Below are 26,373 nucleotides of genomic sequence, written 5' to 3'. Positions count from 1 at the left end.
CCGCGCCCAGCCCGGCCCGGCACCATGCCCCCGACCCCGGACAAAGAGGCCCCCCCGAGCCTCCCGATTTTCCCGGACATGCCCGGCTTTTGGGGATTTCCCCCCGGACGGGGATTTGAGCCCCCAAAAGCCGGACATGTCCGGGAAAATCCGGACGTATGGTAACCCTATGGGTGGGGAGCTCAGGGCTGGGGCAGGGGGACAGCCAAAATTTTTTTTGATTGGGGTGGCAAAAAACCTAGAGCTGGCCCTGTAGATGGGTGCCTAAAAGCCCTTACTGCGTAGCCCTTACTGGCACATCTCTATCAGTAGCCCTTGCATCAGTGTCTAAAATTATGGCCTCCTTTATGGTTGAAAGGTGACATCTATAGGAAACAAATGAAAACTGCACCATTGTGAAAACAAAATAAAACTATGTACAGTAACTCCTCACTTAGTGGTCCTAGTTAACATTGTTTTGTTGTTACATTGCTGATCAATTAGGGAACATACTTGTTTAAAGTTGTACAATGCTCCCTTCTAACGTCGTTTGGCAGCCACCTGCTTTGTCCACTGCTTGCAGGAAGAGCAGCCCGTTGGAGCTAGCTGGTGGGGGCTTGTAACTAGGGGGGACCAGCAGCCCCCCATCAGCTCCCCGCTCCCCTAAGTTCCCTGTGCAGCAGCTGCCCAGCAGGCTATCAATTGCTGGGCAGTTCAGCTGTCCCTCCCCCACTGCCATGTGCTGCTCCTGCCCTCTAACTTGGAGCTGCTCCCCAAGCCTCCTGCTTGCGGTGTGGGGGAAAAAGGGGGGGCTAATATCATGGTGTCCCCCTCCCCCTGCTCCTGCACCCCACTTACCCCTTCTCCATATAGAGCAGGGTGGGGACACAGATGGAGTGAAACAGAGAGCTTGGGGCAGCAGCTGCTGTCTCAACTTCCTAATCCACTTAAAAAGACAATGCACTTAAGAGTGGGTCAGCTTACGTAAAGGGACAGTGTGCATTTCTCTCTCTCTCTCACACACACAAGGTGCGCGTCTGTCTCTGTCTGCTATGCTGTCTTCCCTCCCCTCCATTCCTGCTGCCTTGTTGTTAATGTAGCCTCTCACACTCTACAATGTGTTAACCCTTGAGAGCTCAGCCGAGTGCTAGTTCATCATTTAGCAGTAAGGCATTCCCTGGGAAATATTCCACCCTCTAACTTCACCACCTCAACCAAGCGTCACACTCATCATAGCTGGCTGTGTGTGTGTGTGTGCGCGTGTGTGTATATATATATATATATATAAAAAACGTGTGGGTTTTTTTTGGTCTGGTGAAAAAAATTTCCCTGGAACCTAACCCCTCCCCATTTACATTAATTCTTGTGGGGAAATTGGATTCGCTTAACATTGTTTTGCTTAAAGTAGCATTTTTCAGGAACATAACTACAACGTTAAGCAAGGAGTTACTGTTCAGTACAGAACTTCTATAGCAGTAGCTCTCAAACTTTCCAGACTACTGTACCCCTTTCAGGAGTCTGATTTGTCTTGCATACCCCCAAGTTACACCTCACTTAAACTACTGTACTTAAAATAAGAAAGTATCACAGCACATTACAGAAAAATTGCTGACTTTCTCATTTTTACCACATAATTATAAAATCAATTGAAATATAAATATTGTACTTGTATTTCAGTCTATAGTATATAGAGCAGTATAAACAAGTCATTGTCTGTATGAAATTATAGCTTGTACTGACTTCGCTAGTGCTTTTTATGTCACCTGTTGTAAAACGAGGCAAATATCTAGATGAGTTGATGTACCCACTGGAAGACCTCTGTGTAATCCCAGGGACACAAGTACCCCTGGTTGAGAACCACTGTTCTATAGCACCTCTCACTCACAGCTCTGAGTACATTGCCTGCACTTAAGAGGCACTGTTAACTTCAAGTTGATACCTGCTTGATTATGTTAACCTACTATTGTTGCAAGTAACACCTAAGATTATTGCTGAGAGAATATTTTCTCTATATTTTCTGTACGTTCCCTTTGTGCATTAGCTAGCAGTTTGAATAAGAGTCATTTTCACTGTTTCTTCTGTTCAGTCAGGTCAGCGTCCCCTGTCTGTATACACACTTCACACGGCCATAGTGCAGAGAATTCATTTTTGTAAATAGGAAAACAATTGTTAAACCAAAACAATTGGCAGGGGTTCTCCAAGGCTAAAACTATTTTTAATTCACAATTTTTGAAACTCAGCAGATTAAGTTGTCGGTGTTCCTTTAATTAAGCCTCAGAACAGCACTATGAGTGAGGTATTATTGGCATTGTGTTACAGATGGAGAAACTACAGTGCAGAATGTTTATGTGCCAGATCCAAAGCCCATTGAAGTCATTGGAAGACTCCCATTGACTTTAATGGGTATTGGATCAGACCCGAAGTCCCAAGATCTCAGCTCAAGAGAGTAACAAAAAGCCCTAGTCCCATTCTTTAACCTTGATATATCATGCAATCGACAGAATTATGCTGTTTTTCTGGACATACTTGTCTGAACCCATGATCCTAATAGAGCTCATCAGCTCCCAGAATCGGGCCTTTTGAAACTTAGTGCATTGGGGCTTAGCAGAAAGGCAGCAAACATACAGGGTTCTGTCCAATGTCACCTGAAAGGCAGGGGAATTTCCAAGTGATTTTTGTGGTTGAATATACTCTGCATCTTTCAATATCAGGGCTTCCTTCTTCAGTCCAGCATGGTAAGGTCAATGGAGACACTAGCCACTAGAGGATTATTAATCTCCTCTGTCCACAAGAGGTATTGGGGAAAAGGTGGCCCGAGAGAATTTTAGGGTCTCAGTGGGGAATTAAAAATTAGATGGGCATTGAGCTTTAATAGCAGACAAAATCCACAGCAAAAATAATCTATCTCCCCCAACACCATGATGCCCTGGACTCATTAACAGAGACATTGTGATTTGATTTACTTACCTTATCTATAAACTGTACACATACAAATAAACAACCCTAAATCTCTCTTACCCTGCTATTTTTCCTCCTGGCAATATAGCCTTTGTAGTCAATTTGTTTATGCTTTTCCTGAAGGTAAAACTGTACCCAGTTATGCAAACCCAGAATCTCTTTTCCATGTTTTGTTTCTCCGACAAACACGTGTTCGAATCCACAGGAATCAGGCCTACAATAAAATCAGCATAAAAATATAATTAGCTGAAAAATTAATTTGCTGGGTGCAGAAGGCCAGAAAATGAACAAAATTGGCACTTGCTGAGCGTTATCCATGAATATTGCCTGTTTTGAATGTTTTATTTTTCTTTTTTGTGGAAATAAAAATAAAGATCTGGTTGTGAAATCTAAGTTGCTATTTGATGTTAAAGGAATAACTACCAGTAAAAAACAAAACAAAAAAACACAAACCAATGGATCAGAATATTTGTCTTTTCCATTATAAATTGACATTTATCTTTAAATTGCCTTTTGTCCCTCAAATGCATCTGTTTTCATAAAAAGGAATGTGTACCTAATAATCATTCAGTCTTCAAAACATAAAATAAATAGTCTTTGACAAGCCAGGACAGTCTATTACAGAAACAGTGGGACATTAAAAATTACTTTCACCCAATTAATACATAACCAATTAATAGATAACTTTCTCCATTTTCTGTGGTTATGTCTGTGTGACATACAGACTTATTTCTTACATCCTATTAAATATGGTTACTACTCGGATCCATATTGACCATACATACCCCTTTCCTGTTTCCCTGGTGTATAGCTGAAACCAGATGCCATAGAGCTGAGACTTGAAATCATTAAGACTGGGTTTTGACCAATTTTTTCTAACTAAATATTGATGAGTAAGCTGGAGGATTGAAAACAAGGAAATATAATTAGTTTAATTTACAGTTAACTGTGGCAAGTGATAAATCACGAAGAGCTGCTCTACTCACTTTCATTACTTCTGTTTCTAAGATAGCATCAAGAAAACGATTGTTTTCAGCCATTTCTTGTGGGGTCACAACTTCTGCTACACCAGTTGACGTTTCATAGTTGTCCAATAGGGAAACAAAAGCTGCAAAGAAAGATTCCATTCAGCATGGCATCTGGTATAGATGCTCAACAGTGTGTAGACAAAATCACCTTTGTAGTTTGGCCTCTAGATGGCAACATAATCACAAAAACATGATCAATTCTGGTATTCTATCTAGTATAGCAGATATATAAATAACAGTGTTCTGGTGAAGCTCCACTAATTGCTATATCATTGCATCTTTGCTCTGATCAAGGGTTTTAGGCCCAGTAGGCATTGCTGTTCAACGATATAAAGTTTGTCCATCCCCAGGTGAGCCCAACCCTGGAGTGGGTGCTAATCCTGACCAAAAAAAAAAGATCTGTGTGAATAATAAGTCCTTGTTCCACAGTAGAAGTAGTAATACCAGAAAACATCCTCCATGCAGAAAAGGAGTCAGTGTGAACCTGAATGACTGCAAAATGAGAAATAATGTTACGACCCAATTAATTAGTTAATGTTTCTAGAGGCACCAAGGAATAAGTAATAAATTGAAATGGCAGTTTCTGGAACTGCCATTTAATAGGCATAAAGCCAAATTCTGTTCTGAGTTACACGGCTGTGTAAATACAGAGAGATTGCCTCCATTGCTTTTATTGGCATTGCCTCACAGGTGTAATAGATATCAGAATACTGCTCAGAGACTTTTATTTGAAATAAAGGTAATGTTGGTAGTTGGTACTCTATTTTAATACCAGTGTAGCCAACCATCTGAACAAGAAAGTATTAAGTGTGAACAAGTTAGATTTTAAAAGTTGCTGGGTTCTGCTGATTGAGTTTATTCTTGTAAATACGTATAATTCTAGCCAATCTTACCAAAAATGTGTACATTGTTTACCTGCATATTTCCTCTGGAGATCAGTGTACTTTCTGAAATAGAGGTCCCAGGTAAACTCCAAGATCTTATTGAAAATCTAGGGGAAATTCCCTTTCAAATGACATACTGCATGATGATCTTCATCTCCAAATAGTCTGACCATTCAAGCTATACATAATGCTACATTTTAAGTCTACATTTTAAAAAAATGCAGATTCATCATTCCATTTCCAATGTTACCAAAACGACAATGAGAAGAAAGGATGCACAATTACTGAGGAACAAACTCCAGGAAGATCTCACCTGCAAAAGTTTTTATGCTCTTCAGTCGCTCTTCATTTACGTAGCGAAACAGAGGCTCAGATGCACTGTCCCTTGCAACCCCGCTACCCTGCTGTACAAAGCCTGCTTTTTCCTATGAGAAGCATCCAAACAAAACAATGAAGGATGCAAAATGTATTTAAAGGGGATAATCCCTCTCCTAGTAGTAATCAAAGCACAGCAGGAAGTTAACTGCTATTAAAACTGTTTATTATACTACAAAACAATCGAGATCATTATACAATAAATCATAGCATCAAGAAGAGAAAAATATTAATTTTTTGTCATTGTAAGAGTTTGAAAGGGTCCTATTGCCTCTTTCTCGGGGCTAACAGTGATGGCTCATTGGAGAATAGCTCTAATGAATAACCAAGGACACCTCTGTGTTGTATAAATAATAAGCAATCAAGTGGCGCAATGTGGGTCTGATGCTGCACTCCTGGCACCAACAAAACTCTCATTGTCTTCAGGGAAATTAGTGCCTGCATTAGAATTGTGGAATCAGGCCCAGAGGGGGAGATTCTCAAAGGTATAAAGGACAGCCAGGCGCCCAACCCACATTGACTTTAAATGGGAGTTGGGCACTTAACTGCCCTTTGTGTTTTTGAACGTCAGCCCTGTTTCAACAAGAGATTTAAGTTTTTTGAGTGGAAATTCTTCTCTTGGATTCAAATCCTGAGCATAGCATCCAGGCCAAGCACTGGGTAGATGCACTGCGGAGCTGGTGTGGTACATACCCAAACCCCTGGTGCAAAGGAAAGGAGGAAGAACATAGCAACTGATCCTCTAGCCCCACTTCCAGCTGCCCCAGCCCACCCATATAGTGCACCCCCGTGTGCTGCTGCATTCCACACTGAATAGGGGTGCACATCCCCTGCAGGGCCTACCACATTTAGTTCCCTGCTCCATCACAAAGCAGAACTGCACCAGTTCCCCTGCAAAGGGAGGAGTCTAGACTTAGCGCTTGGTGTGTAACACTCCAATAATAATTTTAGTATTAAAGGAAAACAGAAATCAGATAAATCAATATCTTTAGAAGAAAACAGAAAACAATTTGCACAAAACTTTTGGGACTTAAGCTTCATTTAAAAAAATACCCCTCTAATATTTTTTATTTGACGCTTGCCAACTTGCCTTTCTTTTTATTTCAGTTGCTGGAAGTCGCTGCTCTTACTCCAAGTACAGATCAGCTAGCTGAAGAACAGAACTGTCATTCTGAACGGATGCTGTGAGAGTTATCTGTTTTCCTGCCTGCCATGCATTATAAAATGCTCTGACGAGGTTGTGGTTTCACCAGCCATTGTGTTAACTGTTTCTTCTCTCTGTACACGGTAGAATTCTGCTAGACAGCAGAACCGCACTAATTTGTGCTTTGCCAGTCCGTGCCCTCATAACTTATACACACACAGCCATCTCTTCCCACTTTATGATAAAAAATATAAGCTCAGACTCACTGTAGTGAGGTTTGATACCATTAAGATTTCATTACTTTTACAGAATATACTATGGCATATTTTCTAGCATACTAAGAATTATTGTGTTAGTTTACTTCTCACTTGAATATTAATTCAATAGCTAGTTGTCTTTTGAGGCCTAGCACAGTGGATTTCTTTAGTAAAACTAAGTATTATAATAAAAATTACAGACAATAATAAGTACGATGGCCTCAATCCAGCAAAGCATTTAATCATATTCATAAATTTAAGCATGAGAATAAAGCCCTGCGCGGATACAAAATTTGTATCCGCATCCAATCTGAGATCTGCAAACATTGTCTGTGGATATCCGCAGATTTGCAGGGCTCTAGATATAAAGTTTGGATCTGCATCCATCTGCGATCCACAAACATGGTCCATGGATATGAATATCCGGAGATATAAAGCAGATATCCATAGATTTGCAGGGCTCTATGAATAGTCCTACTGAAATCAACTGGCTTGACTGATTTGCTGTACTGGTTCATTGATTTCACCTCCTGGTGCTCACTACGGGTGGTTGCTTTGGGGCCTGATCCTACAGTATTAAAATCAATGGAATTTTGTCACTGACTTCAGTGAGAGCAGGATCAGGGCCTCAGTGACTAAGGGATGTTGCTGGTGTGAGAGAAACTGACCTCTAAACAGGATTGTCTGCTATCACCAAGGAATATGGAATGCAGAATTCCTCAAGGATCTATGGCGTCCATGCTGTTCAACATTTTTACTTGGCTTCCTATCTCTTGCTCTAACCATGAGACCAAATTCCCTTTAGATCTGCTCCTTTAGCAGATAGCTATTTAATAGTCATAGAATTCTGGAACATTTTCCAGGGATTAACCCAAATCTATGGAAATACAATGAAACTCAAATGAATATCTGATAAAGAAACAGATTTGTTACAGAATAAACCTTCTGGCCAGCCTTTCAAAAGTAGGAGCTTAAAATCCCTATATGGCTACCTACCTGATTTTCAACAGTGCTGAGCTCCAAACAGCTCTCACTGAAGCTTTTGAAAATGAGACTAGTGCCCAAGTATGGATTTAGGGGGTCTAATTTGGAAGCCAATGGAAGCTGTTGGGTGCTCAGCATTTTTTAATTCTGATTTTAATTACATTGGTATAAATGCAGAATAACTCTACTTATTTCAGTGTGCTACAGAAAGCAGAATTTGGCCTTAGATGTGTTAAATGAAGACATTTACCAAGCTAAAAACATACTGCATTCATAAGCAACGTGTTACTGCTAGATTTCGTTGGCCCCCCATTGCTACATTATGCATTTAGCTAATATCAGGCATCATAAAATATGTTCCTTTCATCATTTTCATAACATTTGATTTACCTGGCATTGAAAAAACCTCAAAAGCATTAACAACTGAACTGGCACCTCCCCACATGGTCTTTGTTAGAGCAGGCAGGCATTACATAAGAGGAAATCTGACAAATCTTGTTAACTCCATAGGAAGAAAAGAAAAAAAAGCAAAGTGAGCTACATTGTGCCCTGACTGTGCAACCCCTTCAAAGTGAGTGGGGTTGACTGAGGGCAAAATTGAGCCCAGTGTACATAATTTATAACAGCAACAGTATTCATCATAATTCCCACAAATGTGGAATCAACAAGAGATTCTATATTTAAATGCCTCGGTTTAGTGGAATATGTTTTATGCTGCTGAGTTCTGATCCCATTTACACATATGAACTGTGAAACTTCCCTAAAGGATCCTGTTAGAAAAGCAGAACATTTTGATGCAATAACATTCGATGACTAGTACATTTAATCTATACATAGATTTTGAACAAGAAACAGTGTTACCAGATCAAGCAGACCCTTCTCTAAATGCTTAGTGCCAGCTAAATATCAGTAAATTACCCCTGGCTGAATATCTCTCAGAAAAAAAGTGTTTAACTATTGACTCTGAAACCCCATGAGCAGACTGGGTCTCAGAGCCCAGGCTCCGGCCTGAGCCTGAACGTCTACACTGTAATTTTTAGCCCCACAGCTCGAGCCCTGTGAGCCTGAGTCAGTTTCCCCAGGCTCTGAGACTTGGTGCTGCAGGTTTTTTATTGCAGTGTCGACGTACCCCGAGTCCCTCACTAGCATTTTCAGCTTAGTGCGCAGCAGGGAAACAGTAGATGTGGTATATTTGGACTTTAGTAAGACTTTTGACACAATCCAACATGCACAAATTAGGTAAATATGATCTAAATTAAATTACTATATGGTGGGAACACAGCTGCTTGAAAGGCCATACTCAAAGAGTAGTCATCAATGATTTGATGTAAAACAGGGAAAACACATCAAGTAGGATCCCAGAGGGGTCTGTCTTAGGTCTGGTGCTATTCAATATTTTTATCAATGACTTGGATGATGGAATGGAGAGTATGCTTATAAAATTTGTGAATGACACCAAGCTGGGAGGATTTGCAAGTACTTTGGAGGACAGGATTAGAATTCAAAATGATTTTGACAAACCGGAGAAATGGTCTGAAATCAAAAGCATGAGATTTAATAAAGATATGCACCAAGTACTACACTTAGGATGGAAAAATCTAATGCACAAATACAAAATGGGGAATAACTATATAGGCAGCAGTATTGAAGAGAAAGATCTGGAGTTTATAGTGGATCATAAATTGAATGAGTCAAGACTGAGATGCAGTTGTGACAAAGGCAAAAGTCAATCTGGCATGTATTAATAGGAATGCTGTATGTAAGACACGGGAGGTAATTGGTCCATTTCTACTTGGCACTGGTGAGGCCTCCATTGGAGTAGTGTGTCCAGTTCTGGGAGCCACACCTGAAGAAAGATGTGGACAAACTGGAGACAGTCCAGAGGAGAGCAACAAAAATGATAAAAGGTTTAGGATACCTGACCTATGAGGAAACATTGAAAGAAATAGGCATGTTTAGTTTAGAAAAGAGAAGGATGAGGGGGGACATCATAGTCTTCAAATATGTTAAGGGCTGTTATAAAGAGGATAGTAATCAATTGTTCTCCATGTTCACTGAGGGTAGGTCAAGAAGTAATTAGCTTAGTTTGAAGCAAGGGAAATTTATGTTAGCTATTAGGGAAGACTTTCTAATTATAAGGATAGTAAAGCACTGGAACAGATTACAAAGGAGGTTGCGGAATCTACATCACTGGAGGTTTTAAAGAACAGATTAGATGAACACCAGTCAGGGATGGTCTAGGTTTACTTGGCCCAGCCTCAGCATTGGCGTGGCGGGGTGGGGGGAGGGAGTGGACTAGACGTCCTCTTGAGGTCCCTTCCAGCTCTATATTCCTGTGATTCTATGATTAAAGGATTTTGTCTTCACAACACCCCGGTGAGGTAATGAAATATTATCCCCCTTTGACAGATGGGGAACTGAGGCACAGGGCAGATGAAGTGACTTGCTCAAAGTCAAATAAAAGTCTGTGGTAGAGCCAGGAATTGAACCCAGATCTCCTATATTCTAGTCTACTAACTTAGCCACAGGATCATCCTTCCTTGCCAAGCAATGTAAGAGGTATTCCTGCTCTGTGGGCAGAGAGCCTCATTCTCACCTTACCTACCAGCCTGGTTAATTTTATTCCAGAATTGAAGGCAGTTTGCATTTTCCAGCCACAGCCTGAACAACCAGCATGCACTGCCTCAGAGAAGGATAGATAGTTAGCAGGTTGGAAGAGGTGGGGCTCGTCAGGAGAATAGTACTGGGAAGAGTGAGGCTTTCAGAATTCACTCCAGACAGAGTTCCAAACTGGCTCCATCACCCAGTGGGCAGAAAATCTTCCTCCTCCTCATCTACTGACCATAGGCGCTAACCAAGATGAACACTGTTGAAGACCTAGAGTGAAATCCTGATTTTACTGAAGTCAAAAGGAATTTTGCCATTGACTTCAGTTGGGACAGGATTTTACCCTTAGAGATTAGCTGGTGTCCTAATGTTTAATTCCGCTTATCAAAACATTGCAAAACACATTTCCCCATAATAGACTGATCCGATAACACTGACGATTGTACAGAACATGCAACAGGTAACAAACTGGCTAGCACACTCAGTGACAGAATTGCCATACATTGTGTCTTAAAGATTTCTCAGGGCAATACAAGGAAATCCACACTGTCATCAATAAAGGTAAAAGACTTGGGTTTCTCTTAGTACAACATTGAGAAACATTTTTAGAGAACAACACATTTATATGTATGTGGTCCAATTTATGGGCTCGGCACAATACCCAAGGTAGCAGGGAAAAGGAGACCCTTGGCAAAGGCTTGAGTAATTTTAAGGCTGCTTTAAACTATATTCAGTTGCAATGGCTCTATAACAGGGTGACTGTCACCTTAAGGATAGTAAGGACTAGTAAGGTGGTCAGTCAACCTCTGTTCTATGATGTGTCCCTGTAAGTCCTGGGACTTTTTAGAATGCATGAAGACCTACGGACAGCAAAGCTAGATTTTTTGTAGGGTGGGGAGTGGGGAGATGGTCCCAGGGGAACAGTTAAGGCCTGGGGAAAATCCAGACTACTCTTTAAGGGTCTGAGCCCAAGAGCCTTGTAGGGTGGGTGAGGCAGGGCTCCCCTCTCTCCTAGCCAACTAAGACAAGCTCTGGGAAGAAGGCTGTTTATTTTCTGTCTCTTCCTTCAGAACAGGGGAGATAGCAGTAGATGAAGGTTAATTTGCTCATGCTCTCAGCCTGAGGGTGAAAGGACTGACTGGGGAAAGGCCAGCTCGGGGAGAAGTTGACTGGGTTTCTACAGCTGGCTTAAATTACAACTCCATCTCCCAAGGAGGAGAGCTGGGGAGGTCCTGTCTTAAGGAGAAGAACAGAGGGATTGTCTGGGGACTCCTGAACAGGGGAAGGAAACTGACCAGGACTCTTACATGGACCCAGAGTGGGTGTGAACGTGGGTGACTAAAGAAGTGAGTAGAAAGAGTCAATAAACCAGACCCCTCAAAGGGAGTATATGTTTGAACTAATCTAGTCTGGGTAACTGACTGAAAGAACCTGAGGCAAGGTGCTGCAGAACCACACCTGGCCACAATGGGGTGTGCAGGGATTGCCCACACCTTTACCAGATCCAAGGGGCAGTTATGCTTGCCAAAAGTAGCCAGAATGCAGAAGTGCTCTGGTCATTATCCCTATGCCCCAACCAAAATCTTGGAGGGAGGTGGAGGGTGTTTGAGAACAGAGCCAGCTATTTGGCTCTGTGCTGCCCAGGGAATCCTATTATGCTGAGAATGTTCTCAGGGGTCTGTAGCCAGCCTGTTTGCAGCCTCTCTACAGCACTTTTTCTGTCATTCTAGTGATTTAATGGACCTGTGAATTGGGCCCATTATATATACACATAAACAGTGCCCCGGACTCTCCCCCGCCACCCTCTATTTCATATAGACTCATCCTGTCCTCACTCCTCATGATATTTAGTAGCTAAATTACCTGTAAGTCAATTGTATAATCTTTCCCAGGCACAAAGCGGTTAACATCTGCATCCCATAGCTCATTGAAAAGTTTAGAAAGTTCATGATTTAACTCCAGCCTGCAAAGAAATTCAGAAAAATATTAATGCTTAAAAAAAAAAAAAGACCCAGATCAATACAACTTTGTCAAAGGCAGCATCCACATTTCTGGTGGCACTTCAGTAGCGTTCTGGGTGCTATCAGGGCATTGAGGGAGCTCTCTCTCCTCATGACACTCGCAGTCAGAGCTGCTCTCACCTGAGGGGCAATATTAATTAGTAGTACAGTCTGCTGATAATACCTTAAGTACTTGATGAAGAAATGGGAAATTGTTTATTTTGTAAGTTTTCAAGAAAATTTTTTCCTTTTTCAAGCAATTGATGTTATTACTTTTGAACGGGAGATTTCAGTTTTATTTTATAATTAGTGAAATCTACTAATAAAATTTTTTAAAAAAAGATTCATCCAGAAGGATTCTATAGACTCATCACAGAAATACAGCCATCTCTAGTGTGGAATGCAGGAGATGTTTAACAGCCAACAGCAACACTACACAACAGAATAAAAAAGGAAGTGAAGAATTCCATTTTTTTTATGGTTGGTTTTCTAGGGAAGATCCCTTACTCCATCACATTCCCTATTCCGGCCAATTCTCCACCTTCCAATCCTTCAAATTCCCATGTCAGAGCAGCTTTCCTTTGCTCAAAGAGGTTGGAGGGGACTTCCTTCAGAATACATCAGTGCTGCTCCTAGATCAGTCAGGAAGATTGTTGTGGAGCAATTCATGGTGCTTCCTCCCTTCCAAAAAAACAGTGGACCTGAAAACACCAGCATAAAACTAGACTAATCCAGGGGTAAATTGAGTCTTGCATCTGTGGTCTTCCTCCAGCATGTAGTGGCACTAAGCACTCACTATAAGGCTACCATGTTGGCCTCTCCATACTTTAAAAGACATTTGTCTCACTTAGAAATAGAATTACATAGCCACCATCAAGGAGCATTCATCAAGAAGGCTTCTGAAGGTGACATTTTGTTTCTCTTTAATATTCGTGACGAACTTGCTAGCTGATAACTGGGTTCCTACTTTACCTCCACCCTGGCTGAGGTGGAGAGTGCAGGGCAGGGTGTGGTTATCCAGTTCACCATCCAGCCAGTAGAGAGCTCCATAATCCCTAGTATGCAAGAAAAGGAAGTAGCGTGCTGAGGTCAGAGGGGACCAGGCTCTGGAATCATAGGCCTGGAAGGAACCTCTAGAGGTCATCTAGTCCAGCCCCTGCACTCAGGGCCGGCTCCAGGCACCAGCCTGGCAAGCAGGTGCTTGGGGCGGCCACTCCGGAGAGGGGCGGCACGTCCAGGTATTCGGCAGCAATCCAGCGGACGGTCCCTCACTCCCACTCGGAGCAAAGGACCTCCCGCTGAATTGCCGTCGCAGATCGCGATCGTGGCTTTTTTTTTTTTTTTTTTGGGTGCTTGGGGCGGCCAAAACCCTGGAGCTGGCCCTGCCTGCACTCATGGCAGGACTAAGTATTATCTAGACCTTCCCCGACAGGTGATTGTCTAACCTGCTCTTAAAAATCTCCAATGGACAGAGATTCCACAACCTCCCTAGGCAATTTATTCCAGTGCTTAACCACCCTGACCATTAGAAAGTTTTTTCTGATGTCCAACCTAAACTGCCCTTGCTGCAATTTAAGCCCATTGCTTCTTGTCCTATCCTCACAGCCTAAGAAGAACATTTTTTCTCCCTCCTCATTGTAACAACTTTTATGTACTTGAGAACTGTTATCAAGGGACAGAAGTTGCATGAGGCCAGGGACAGCAGCCTGGGGGTTGGCCGCAGAGGGAAGGCCGGATAGCAGTCAGCCTGAGAGTTGGGATGAGTACGCTGAGAGCGGGCCAGACACGCTCTATTGTTGGCAGAGGAGAGCAGTAGCCACACCAGGAGGCTACAGGGCACTAGACTATTCATCCCGTTCCTTTGTGGTCCACGGGAAGAACAGGATTGCCTGCGTTGCCCACAATGTGCTCATTACACTAGCGGCTCTGCATTAAAACAATGACTATAATAAAATCTCACGCTTCAGGGCTTCAGCCAGTTGCCTGCAGGGATCAGGATAGAATTCCCCCACCCGTCTACCATGGAGCATAACTGGTTGTATAGTAAAGCAATCCTTTTACTCGAAATGTGTGAATATTTATGGGAACTCAACAAGGGCTGGACCTTGAAGAGCCTAATGCTTGGAGAGAGTGGTACACAGGTCATGCTACGAGTTGTCAAAGGGGACTGATGTACCACAGCACTCACTACAGTACCCTGTTACAGTATTTTTCTCTTTGTTTTACATTTACAGTTAAATTTTGACCCTATTTCTTCAAGCGGTGCTAAACTTAAGGAACTAGTCTTAGATTTTGGGTATATTTTCACTTCAGAGTTCACTGGGGCTCTTCCTTAAGTGTTATCCCTGCCCTCCCTCCAGTCCATACATAAGACCCTATGACCGAAGTGTGGTGGTGCTTTTAACCTGGACTAGCTGATTCATCTCAGATTCCAGGCTAAAGCCCCAGTGAGGCTTTCATTTGGCCTGGGTACCTGATCATTTTGTACTGAGGACACAAGCAAAATCACGCAAGCGCTAATGGTCCTCCAATTCCCCTCATGGGTGCGGAAGGACAAGTTCTCCCACAATTCACTAGGCAAGAATCAGAGAGCAACTCAGGTTACTGCAGCACAAAGAACCATGGCATGTATGTGCCCCAGAAGTCCTAGAGACTCACACGGGTGAGCGTAGCGCCAGTGAGGACACAGTAACTCGGCTATTGCTGTGCAGTGTGGCTGCTCACACCCAGGCTAGGCCCATCCGATGCCCAGACCGAAGTGCTAATCACCCAAGTTAAGTCTACAGTGAAGATACACCCTTAGTAACCAAATGATTGTGACATTTCCTTCAATAGTGAAGAAAGCTAACAAGGTCAGGACAATCTGAAAATACAGCCAGTAGGACCTATCTAGTTTCTATTTCTTAGTCTGCTGGGACTGTTCAAATAGGCTCATTTATAATCCCTCTGACTTTACAAAGTAAAATTTTATTTGGTTTAACTATTTGAATTGGCAAGTCCAGCACATTAGTTGAGAATGATACAATGAGGACTTATGCAAATTTATATTGACACAAGAACCAAGTCTAGATAAACAAGACATTGATCACTGAAATGCCAGGTAGGCACATTGGAGAGTAATAAGAATCCTTACATGTCCCCAAAGGGAGTGACTAAGTCACATATCCTGGTTCCTGAAACACATAGCTCAAACTGGTGACAGTGAAACAAAAGAAAAACCGAACTACTGTAAATCTTAAGACTTTTCCCACCGTGACCCCTCATTCTGCTCCCTCCCAATGGAATCACACTGCTCTAAACCTACACCTGTCATTTCTGTTCAGAATCCCTGATTGCCCAATGCAAACAAAACCCTGCCTTCACCATTCCCACCCACACACAAATAATTCTCTATCTCCTCCACACTTAAATAAATGTTCAGATTTTAAAAGGAAAAGGGCTGGGGAAGAAAAAGTTACGTAAAAAACTTTAACAACTGGATGGATCTTTGCTGTATGGATTTCTTCTGAAAGATCATCTTTTGTGTCCAGTGAACGAACCATGCTATACATGACACATTAAACCTACAAGAGTAACCTTGTAGTGCTGACTGCTAACATAGATGACAAGCACACTATTTCCATTTTTTTCAGACCTTTTGCTTTTTGTGCACACGTTTTAGACCCTATTGGGTCTGATCACAATTTCTTGTTTATTAAGCTGCTGGCCTTCAGATACTGTATGCATTCAAAAGACATATACCTGTGGAGAAGCCTCAAGTGAGCTTAGTGAAAACAGAACTTTGGAGGGAGCTGCTGAACAAAAGAAAATATTCCTCCAAACAATATGTATGATCTTTGACATTAATGTAAAGTATGCAGTTTTGTTGTAGCTGTGTCGGTCCCAGGATATTAGAGAGACCAGGTGGGTGAGGTAATATCTTTTATGAGACCAACTTCTGCTGGTGAGAGAGAGACAAGCTTTTGAGCTGTGTAAGCCAAAAACTTGTCTCGCTCACTAACAGAAGTTGGTCCCATAAAAGATATTACCTCACCCACCTGGTCTCTCCAATTACTTTAAAGTGTCTGCTGAATTTTGGTGGGAAGGTGGGGATGAAAGAGGAGCCTAATCCTGTAGCTATTAAGTCAGGCAAAACACCTGTTGACATTAGGAGGCGTTTTGTTGGACTATGGGCTACAGAGCAAGCCCAGTCTTTTGTAATCTTTTGAAATGAGTAGCAGGCTACATGAGCCACTTCACCATTTCCTGGAGGCTGGGTGAACTGTAATGACCTGTGATCTACAGGAGGGCAGATTAGATGATCCAATAGTCCCTTCTGGCCTTAAACTCAGTGAAAATCTATGATAGTGTGGAGGGGTTAATATGAGACATTTACCTGTATACCCGTGTTCAGCTGCCCTTAGAGGCTGGACTGGGAACTGTTGTTTCGATCTTCATTGTTATTCTAACTTAAAGCAATTGTGCCTATGGAATTTGCACATTTTATTTCTGGTGTCCCTAGTAAAGCAATCCTTTTACTCAAAATGTGTGAGTATTTATGGGAATGCAACAAAGGCTGGACCTTGCAGAGCCTAGTGCTTGGAGCACATGGTACACAGGACATGCTACGAGGGATCAAAGGGGACTGTTGTACCACAGCACTCACTACAGTACCCTGTAGTGGGGCTAGTTACAGTATTTTTCTCTTTGTTTTACATTTACAGTTAAGTTTTGACCCTATTTCTTCAAGCGGTGCTAAGTTTATGGAACTAGCCTTAGTTTTTGGGTATATCTTCACTTCAGAGTTCACTGGGGCTCTTCCTTAAGTGTTATCCCTGCCCTCCCTCCAGTCCATACACAAGACCCTATGACCCAAGTGTGGTGGTGCTTTTAACCCAGACTAGCTGACTGATCTCAGGCCCCAGGCTAAAGCCCCAGTGAGGCTTTCACTTGGCCTGGGTACCTGATCATTTTGTACTGAGGACACAAGCAAAACCACGCAAGCGCTGATGGTCCTCCAATTCCCCCCATGGGTGTGGAAGGACAAGTTCTCCCACAATTCACTAGACAAGAATCAGAGAGCAACTCGGGTTACTGCAGCACAAAGAACCATGGCATGTATGTGCCCCCCAGAAGTCCTAGAGACTCACATGGGTGAGCGTAGTGCCAGTGAGGACACAGTAACTCGGCTACGGCTGTGCAGTGTGGCTGCTCACACACAGGCTAGGCCCATCCGGGTGCCCAGACCGAAGTGCTAATCACCCAAGTTAACTCTACAATGAAGATACACCCTTAGTAACCAAGTGATTGTGACATTTCCTTCAATAGTGAAGAAAGCTAATAAGGTCAGGACAGTCTGAAAATACAGCCAGTAGGACCTATCTAGTTTCTATTTCTTAGTCTGCTGGGACTGTTCAAATAGGCTCATTTATAATCCCTCTGACTTTACAAAGTAAAATTTTATTTGGTTTAACTATTTGAATTGGCAAGTCCAGCACATTAGTTCAGAATGATACAATGAGGGCTTATGCAAATTTATATTGTCACAAGAACCAAGTGTAGATAAACAAGACATTGATCACTGATCACTGAAATGCCAATCTGAATGGTGTCAAATCAAAAGTGTAAACTGACAACTATGGGCCAAATTCTGCCCTTGGGTGCACTTGTGCAGGGTCCCATTGACTTCAATGGGAGACTCTTGCATGTATCTGAGGGCAGAGTTTGGCCCTTTAGAATTTAAGTATAAGCAAAAGATGGATGAAAATGAAGGGGAACAGCATATGTCCTTTTGTGCACATGCATTTATTTATTTTTACATATTTGTAATTCTATTTGGAGCTCTTAAATTAGCTTTAGAACAGACTGCTTGAATAAACTGAATGGCCAAATATTACCCCACCATATGTGGTGTAGAAATCAGACGCGGAAAACAAAATCCACAGAAAATGTGCTGTGTAAGTGCAGGAGAGGAAACAAAACTACTTGAGGAAATGACAGACTCTTGTATGTACCATGTGCTACAAATCTACATAACAGTAAAAATCAACTCCATGTCTTGTGGTAACGGGAACTTGTCACACACTGCTTCCCTGACAGTAACAATATCTGTGCAAAAATATTAAACTGCCATTAACACAATGACTTTGGTTATAAAGGGGATGTGGAAATGAGGGTCTCCTTGCAATAACTGCTCTGTGGATTCGCCCCTCTATCCTGTATTCCATCTAGCATTACACACAATTCTGGCTTCTTCGGCAGCCACAGTTCATTTAGCCCTGAAGGCTTTGGACAGAATACACATCAAATCCCATTAAACGATTCTCTTTCATTAGTTGAAGAAGCCTGTCATTGATTGATACGAGGCACTCCCTGCTCCTGCTGGTCTTAGGAAGTAAAGGCTCAATCAAACTTGCACTGAAATCAAGGGGAATAAGGGTCAAATCCACCACTAGCATTAAGCAGCTGGAACAAAGGTTAAATCCATTATTGGTGCTGACTTAGGCTTTTACATTCGGGTGAACTTGGCCCCAGAACCAGAAACTGAACTCAGTTCTCCTTTACTTTTCTCACAACATGTTAAAAATATCTCCCAGCACAAGGCCCCTGATAATAAATTTCAGAGGTATAACAATAGTCGCTTTGCACACTTGCTGTGTTCCTGGGCAGATTCCTTTATATCAGACCATACCTGCAGGTCAAATTAACTCTTTTCTTACCAAAATGCCAATTCAGTTGCATGTCAGGGAGCATATTGGAAGCAACAGGTTGCCATACTCCCATCATACTACAAACATTGAATGTCACAGAACTGGCCACCTCCTATGTTCCTTCCTAGCTGCTTTTGAAGCTCCTCCCACTTCTGACCTTGCCTTCTCTCTCCCTACTACCTTTCATCTCACGTCCCAATCCAGTGCTGCTGTTCTTGCCCACTCATACAACCTCTCTTTTCTCTTTCCACAGATCATCCTGACTTACTAATGATTTTCCCCAAGCCCACAGATCTTAAAACAACAACAACAACAACAAACGAGGGATGAAGAGGTTAAAATGAGTGGTAAATATAGCAATGCAATGGACAACTTCATATACTGAACTCTTGGTTTCCTTTATTCAAGGGCTCAGAGATTAAAGTTATAATTGAGCAGAATCCAAGTCAGTTTCCTTGACATTCTGCAGTACAAGTGTAGGAGAGAAGGGAACTGATGGACTTTCACATCTCACTTGCTTAGAGCTGGTTTGGGAACAAGAAATATCAATATAAAACAGATGTTTGGATCAGGCTTAAAAATAAACCACATGTTGATGATTAGGTAGTAAGCACTTGTCATGCTTCATATACAATTATCATAATTATAAATATACATTCTGTAATAGCTTCCATCTAAGGATCCTAGAGTGCTTTATTAACATCCGTGAATTGAACCTCACAGCCCTCCTGGGGGGCATAAGAATCACTATGTTCAATTGATAATTGAGAAAACTTAACATATAAATTCTTAGGTACTCTTGCAATGGGAGCTATACAAATCCCAAAAGGCGTGTGTACATTTGAATGTTTCATTGTGTTTTAGTGTGTTAATAAACTCAGGTTAACTAACATGATTGTAAATTCTAGTACAGACAGGATACAAACCTTTTTTTTAGGGTAAACATGACTAGCAACTCATGTTTGTGTCCTAGAACAAATGTTTGAGTCGTGTCTACACTAAAATTTACAATTATGTTAGTTAACACGTTAACTTCATGTAGCTAAGGCACAAGATTGACCCTCTTTTGCCCTTGAAAGAACTATATTAAATGTAATAGTTACCCCTTATTTGACCCAAGTGACTAGCCAAATTCAGGGATTTTGAGGGTTGTTTCATTAGGTGGAGATATTGATGATGGAGGCAGGTATTTCTTAGATTCAATCCTATTTATTTACAATGAATATACAAAGTCCTGTGTCCCTGAACACAGCAGGAATCTAACAGCAGGAGACAGTGTCTTTGTTTGCAGTTCCAAGCCCCTTTCAACCAGCACTCAGAGCAAAAAACTCTCTCTAGCTTTTTCTCAGGGCCGTGCTCCCAGTATTTGGTCAGGCTGTGTCTTTGGCTTTTCTGTCCCTACTGTTTTAGGGTTATGTCTACACTGCACACATTACAACGGTGCGGTTATGCCGCTGTAGCTGCATTGTTGTAAGTTGCGCAGTGTGGTTGCTTTTTATCGCTGGGAAAGAGCTCTCCCGGTGACAAAATAAAATCACCTCCAACGAGGGGCGGTAGCTTTGTCGCTGGGAGCACGGCTCCTGACGATGAAGCGCTGTGAATAAAGCGCTTTTCCTTGCTAAAACTTTTGTCGCTCGGGTGTGTGAAAAAACACTCCCCTGAATGCAAAAGTTTTAGCAAGGAAAGTGACAGTGTAGATAGAGCCTAGTAGTTTCTCCTGCTTTTCTGGCCTGTCTGCCTCTCTTTCACAGACACAAAACAATAGCCAGCAAAATCCCTCCATCCATATGTGTCTTGCATGTGCCATTGATTTGGGTGGTGACATGTGCCTGTGTTTGGAGTGGAGGCTGCTGCCATTTCAACTATCTGGTACCATAAAGGAGCTTAACTGTTTCTTACAACTTTCTTAAAAGAAGGACAATGATTGCACCCAACCCATAACAATACAATTAGGTAGAAATTCTTAGCTGTCAGAGTCAGTACTGGATTCCAGAGCTTGTAGCCCTTTTGCACAACAGAAGTTACATGCGTGTAAGGACCATAGTGGGGACCTTATGGAATACATCCATGGATCCATACACATGCTCCGCTCTGAAGGGGCCATCTCGATGGCAGCATCACAATGCCAGTCCTGGCTGCTCAACCCACACAATGCAAATGTTAAAGTTTACAAAGAATTAACTACAAAGCAAAGCACAGAGGCCACCAATAACATTGCTATTATTGTTAATCATTTATTTGGGATAGATCCTACTATGAGTACAGTGGTTTCTAAACACTTAAGAAAGGTGGCCCCTACTATGAAGAAGTCACAAATTATGGGCAAATCTAGAGCATTTCAAATTCAGATTACTATCTCCACTGGGAACAGGATTCTCTTCCTTCCTTCCATCCCAAGTTTACAGAAGCCTACCAGAGACTTTTAATTTTTCCCCGTCACTGAGCAGATATCCATACAGTCATATTTCTTTACAGCACCTTCCCCATTTTCACCCCACATTGGGTCAACCTAATTTGGATGGGTCATTATTTCTCCTTGCTTTATGCATTCTCTTACCATTATCCACTCATTCTGTACATTCATGCTGTCTATCTCCCTGCTTCTGCTGCTACCATCTAGGGTTGCCAGGTGTCCAGTTTTCGACTGGAACACCTGGTCAAAAAGGGACCCTGGTGGCTCTGGTCAGCACTGCTAACCGGGCCATTAAAAGTCCGGTTGGCGTTGGACTGGCAGGCTCCCTACCTGGTTCTGCGCAGGTCTCAGAAACGGTGACATGTCCCTCAGCTCCTAGGCAGAGGGACGCCCGGGGGGGGCTCTGTGCGATGTCCCTGCCTCAACTGCCGGCTCTGCAGCTCCCATTGGCCAGGAACTGCGGCCAATTGGAGCTGCGGGGACGGTGCCTGTGAGCAGAGGCAGCACGGACGCCGCAGAGCCTCCTGGCTGCCCCTGCGCCCAGGAGCCAAGGGACATGTCACTGCTTCCGGGAGCTGCCTGAGGTCAGCGCTGCCCAGAGCCAGCACCCCACGCATCTTACCGCACCCCAGCTCCCTGCCCCAGCCCTGAGCCCCCTCCCGCACTCTGAACCCCTCGGCCCAGCCTGGAACTCCCTCCTGCACCCCAAACCCCTCATCCCCAGCCCCACCCCAGAGCCCACACCCCCAGCCAGAGCCTTCACCCCCCTCCCATATCCCCAGCCCGGAGCCCCCTCCCGCACCCCAAACCCATCATCCCCAGCCCCATCCCACCCCCAGCCACAGCCCTCTCCCCCTCACGCACCCCAACCCCCTGCCCCAGCCCGGTGAAAATGAGTGAGTGAAGGTGGGGGAGAGTGAGCGACAGAGGTGGGGGGGAATGGAGTGAGTGGGGGGTGGGACCTCAGAGAAGGGGCAGGGCATCAGGGAAGGGGGCAGGGCAAGGGTGTTCAGTTTTGTGTGATTAGAAAGTTGGCAACCCTACTACCATCAGCTACACTACCTCTGTGCTAGGCTTCACAGAATTTTCACATTTGAGCCAATTGCTATGGTGACAGGGAATCTGCTGTGTGCTGGAGTTGTAAATAAGGATTTAGTAAGGTAAGAGTTTGACAGCATTTATGTGAAAATTCTCTTTCACAATGGAACACCACCTGCTAGTCACTGGTCTGCTCACATTATAAATTTGTAGTGTTCATTAGATAGGAAGGTGCCATTTGCACTTTCCTGTTCTGGGGCAATTTTTTTTTAATTTTGCAAATTACTCCCCCAACCCATCCCCACAACACACTTCATGCTTCTTTATTCAAAAGAGGATGACCAAGAGTGAGCGAACACACACAGACAGTGGTTATGCTCACATATTAATTTAATAAGCATGCTCCTGCCAGCAATTCAGAAAACGGGTGCCTAGAATTTCAGTCACTTCTCAGTACACAATAACTTTCTCTTTTCTCCCCGTCCATGACCAAAATATAAAAATGGCATCCGTAAACGTAGGGACTTCCCAGCTTCTTTTTGTTGTTCCTTTTCTTTTCAAACAGGACAGAGCACATACACAGATTGTAGCTGAAGTTTAGAATGAAGGTGAAAAAAACAAAAGGCAAAACCAAACCCTGCCAAGACCGAGATCTTACTTAACAAGTTACAGTGTCATTCTGAACAAAGTGTTTCTAAATGTCACAAAAATACCGTAACCATCTGGCGTGACAACCTCAAACAGAGATACTGAAGCCCCAGGACATAATACATCTTAAGATGCAGTCAATGTTTGGATAAAAGTTTCCTTGAAAGAAATTATAATACTTCCCCCTCTAATTTTCAATATGATAGTGTCTGTGGCTGCAATCAGCGTGTAGTCTCGTATGTTCTTGATTTCTTCCCTATCATTCCTCCTTCCATACTCTTGATGATATCACCTCAATTAATAGCATTGTGTTTCCATATAAAAAAAGATTAAAACAATTTCTGCATGACAAGACAGGCCGTGTTTTGCATAGGATTAAAAGTGAATTTTGCATGAGTGTTGCTGGTTTCAGCCATCTCAAATCTATGTTTCAGTTTCAGTGCAATAAAAGCTATATTGAGAATGTAAGAAGCAAGAGGGCTGCTGGGATGTAGCTTCTTGACTGAAACTTTACTATATTCTAACAGGTGTACACTTAAACTAAAACTCTAAGCTTAGCATTGCTGCTAATTTAAAACAAGACATTTGCATGCTATGCCATTTGTTTTTTGTGCAATTCAGTTGTAAAATCTCTCTCTCTCCCCTCCTCCCCCCCACTCTCCCTTTTCACCTTGTCCAAATAGTTTCTGTGCAAGAAATAAATACGGCTGTAACCAACCAAAACAACCAGCCTGAAGGCTAGTTCTAATGAATTCAACCAAATCAATGCAACAAAAACAACTGTAAATGTGCAATGCAACACCCAAACAGAAGGCTCGGATGTACGTCTTCTGCAATGTAATTTTATCCTTAAGAGACTTTTAGCAGCAGTGCGATTTTTAAAAGTCCTCTAATCTTCGCATCATTTGTGATTTTAAAAGAAACAAAACATTTGCCCAGGTTGCTCAAGCAAACCCTTTGCATAAAGATTTAACATGCATTTAAAGTTTCCCTTACAATTGTATGAAATGGTTAGTAAAAGAAATAAACTATTGACTTGATTCTCCTCTCATTTATTCCAGTGTTGGTGCAACTCCATGGGTTTCAATGGAGTTATGCCTGATTTACAACCTTATGATACATTTGAGAGAAGAATCCGATCCAGTAAACAGGACTGTATCTGTAGAGTGGAGATCAAGCTTCAAGTTTCAAGATAATAACAACTGTATCAATGCAATAAACAGTCTAGTAAGATCCTATAATTCCAGAAAAACACAAGAGGGCTTGATGAAAGACTAGAAGGAGGGGCTTGCATCATTATAACTTTACCTTTGCAAGGTACCCTGCAACATCAGCTGTCTTAAAACATCTAATCTTAGTATCACATTATTTTACATAAAGCAGCATATGATTCAGTTGCCTTTTTAGCTCCCAGCAGCTTTTCAACTTGAAGCAAGTTACTACAATAGAACAGAAACAATACGCAGAATGTTATTGCAATGCTGCACTCCAATTAAAGCCACTTTATATATAGGTGCCCCAGAGAAGCACAACTCTCTGTCTATTTGGCATTTAAAAAAGAGGAATACTGGGTCAGTGTGATTCTCCCTTACCTACGAGCCATGCTGAGAGAATATATTTCTCTTGGCAAACACACTGGAGAGTAAGATCCCAGCTGAAGCTCAAAACTCTGCAGCTCAGTGATCAGACTGAAGAGGTGTCTCTTTCCCACAGCCTACTTACCCAGAACTATCAGTCAACGTGATAGACAGCGCAAGAAGGCAATGGAGATGCAGACACGTAACTATGGGAGAGGAGTGTGATAGAGGGAGGGGCAAAACCTGACAATAATAACTTTGTGTCTAGCTGAAACCTGCTAGTAGCTGGAGTAACTTGTCTGCTGTTATGCGTGCTGAGGAGACAGGGAGATGCTAAACAAGACTTAGATCTGCCTTTTCCTCATTCTTAGCCTCTAGAGCTTTTGTCATAGTGGACGTGCAGATTTACAAAACACCAGAAAACAGAGCTCTGTAGGGAATTCCAGAATTGAATTCTTTGCCCACTGCTTTCCACATGGTGTATGAATTTTACATCCAGAAACAATCACTTCAGATCTAAAAGTTTAGAATTGACTTCACTGAGAGCAAGCTTGGGTCCTTAGTGTCATTCTCATGCTTTTGTTGTATTGTATGGTTATTATAAATCAACAAAGAAAAAGTTAATGAAGACACAGTGTACAGGGAAAAAACACCTTCCTGCCTTTCCGCTCACAACTATAATGATAGCTGACATTTGGAAAGTACTATGAAGGGCTATAAAATCCTCCCAGAGCCCTCACCCCCCCCCCTGCACCCCAACCCCCAGCCCTAGCCCGGTGAAAATGGGCGAGTGAGCAAGGATGTGAGAGAGAGAGTGATGGGGGGGACGGACGGAATGAGTGGGGCCTCGGGGAGGGGCGGGGCAGGGAGTGGGATAATGATGTTCAGTTTTCTGCAAATAGAAAGTTGGCAACCCTAGGTTCAGCTGGAGGGCTGAGACTTGTAGGACTGGACTGGAGTGTTGAAATACCCAGACACTATAGAGCGGAGGCTTAGCTGAGTGCTGGAGCCTGGCCTGGCCTCTAGGAGGCACCCTGGCATTAGGGATACCACCTTAGTTTTTTTGGATTTGCCAGTTGCCAGTAAAATAATTTAATCTGCTTGTTTATTTTTTAAGTGGGTCTAAAGATTTGCATTATTTTCACAATACACTGGGATAGCTAATGGTAAAGTTTCTGTGCCCAGCTAATGATGCTGCAGTGTTCCCACTTCTGCAGTTTAAATAAGAGAATGATGTTATCAATCTTATCTGTATGTGTTCTCTCTGGAGTGGCTCTAGAAGGGGCTGGGGGTTGTGGAGTTGCCTTGTGATTGGGTTTGTGGTGGGCTTTTTTGCATTTCAAAGGTGGTAACCCTACCTGGCATAAGCACCCCAGTGACAATGTGGTAGAGAATGCGGGCATGAGCTTCCCATCCCTGGAGACTGACACAGACTGTTGAACACCCTCGGCCTAAGGTCGTGAGTTGGTCAGATGGTGACAGCATGCATCTGGGATGCCTTCTAAAGTGGATGACCAAGATTCAGCAATAGCAACAGCAGCTCCTGTGGCAACTGGCTGCCCAGCAGCAACAGCAGATCCGGGACTTAGGGGCACAGCAGCAACCAGGGCCGGCTTTAGGCCGATTCAGCCGATTCGGCTGAATTGGGCCCCGCGCCAAGAGGGCCCCGCGCTGCAGCTGTCCACCCCGCCCCCAGCTCACGTCCCCCTCCTTCCCTCCCCTGAACACCCCGCCCCCTCCCCTGCTTCCCGCGAATCTCTGATTCGCGGGAAGTCTGAAAAGAAGCAGGGGC

At 42.9% G+C, this 26,373-nt stretch overlaps 1 protein-coding gene across 3 annotated transcripts in view; it reads right to left on the bottom strand.

The window, feature by feature from the left end:
• LOC117883669 (poly(U)-specific endoribonuclease-like) overlaps positions 1-24,716 on the bottom strand; it is a 36,469-nt gene extending 11,753 nt beyond the window's left edge. For all 3 annotated transcript variants that reach the window (XR_004647365.1, XM_034783253.1, XM_034783243.1), the window contains exons 1-6: positions 24,597-24,716; positions 12,080-12,179; positions 5,163-5,274; positions 3,924-4,045; positions 3,723-3,835; positions 2,998-3,151 (exon numbers count right to left, since the gene is read on the bottom strand). Coding sequence is in view for 2 of the 3 variants with exons in the window: in XM_034783253.1 (XP_034639144.1) it covers positions 2,998-3,151; positions 3,723-3,835; positions 3,924-4,045; positions 5,163-5,274; positions 12,080-12,179; positions 24,597-24,607 (612 nt within the window). In the remaining variant the exon portion in view is untranslated. The remainder of the gene's footprint in view (positions 1-2,997; positions 3,152-3,722; positions 3,836-3,923; positions 4,046-5,162; positions 5,275-12,079; positions 12,180-24,596) is intronic.
• Positions 24,717-26,373: the final 1,657 nt, after the last annotated feature.

This window comes from Trachemys scripta, chromosome 1, assembly GCF_013100865.1.
Source record: "Trachemys scripta elegans isolate TJP31775 chromosome 1, CAS_Tse_1.0, whole genome shotgun sequence".
Taxonomy (NCBI): domain Eukaryota; kingdom Metazoa; phylum Chordata; order Testudines; family Emydidae; genus Trachemys; species Trachemys scripta.
The sequence above is the reverse complement of the archived record's forward strand: the minus strand, read 5'-3'. Positions and strand labels throughout refer to the sequence as shown.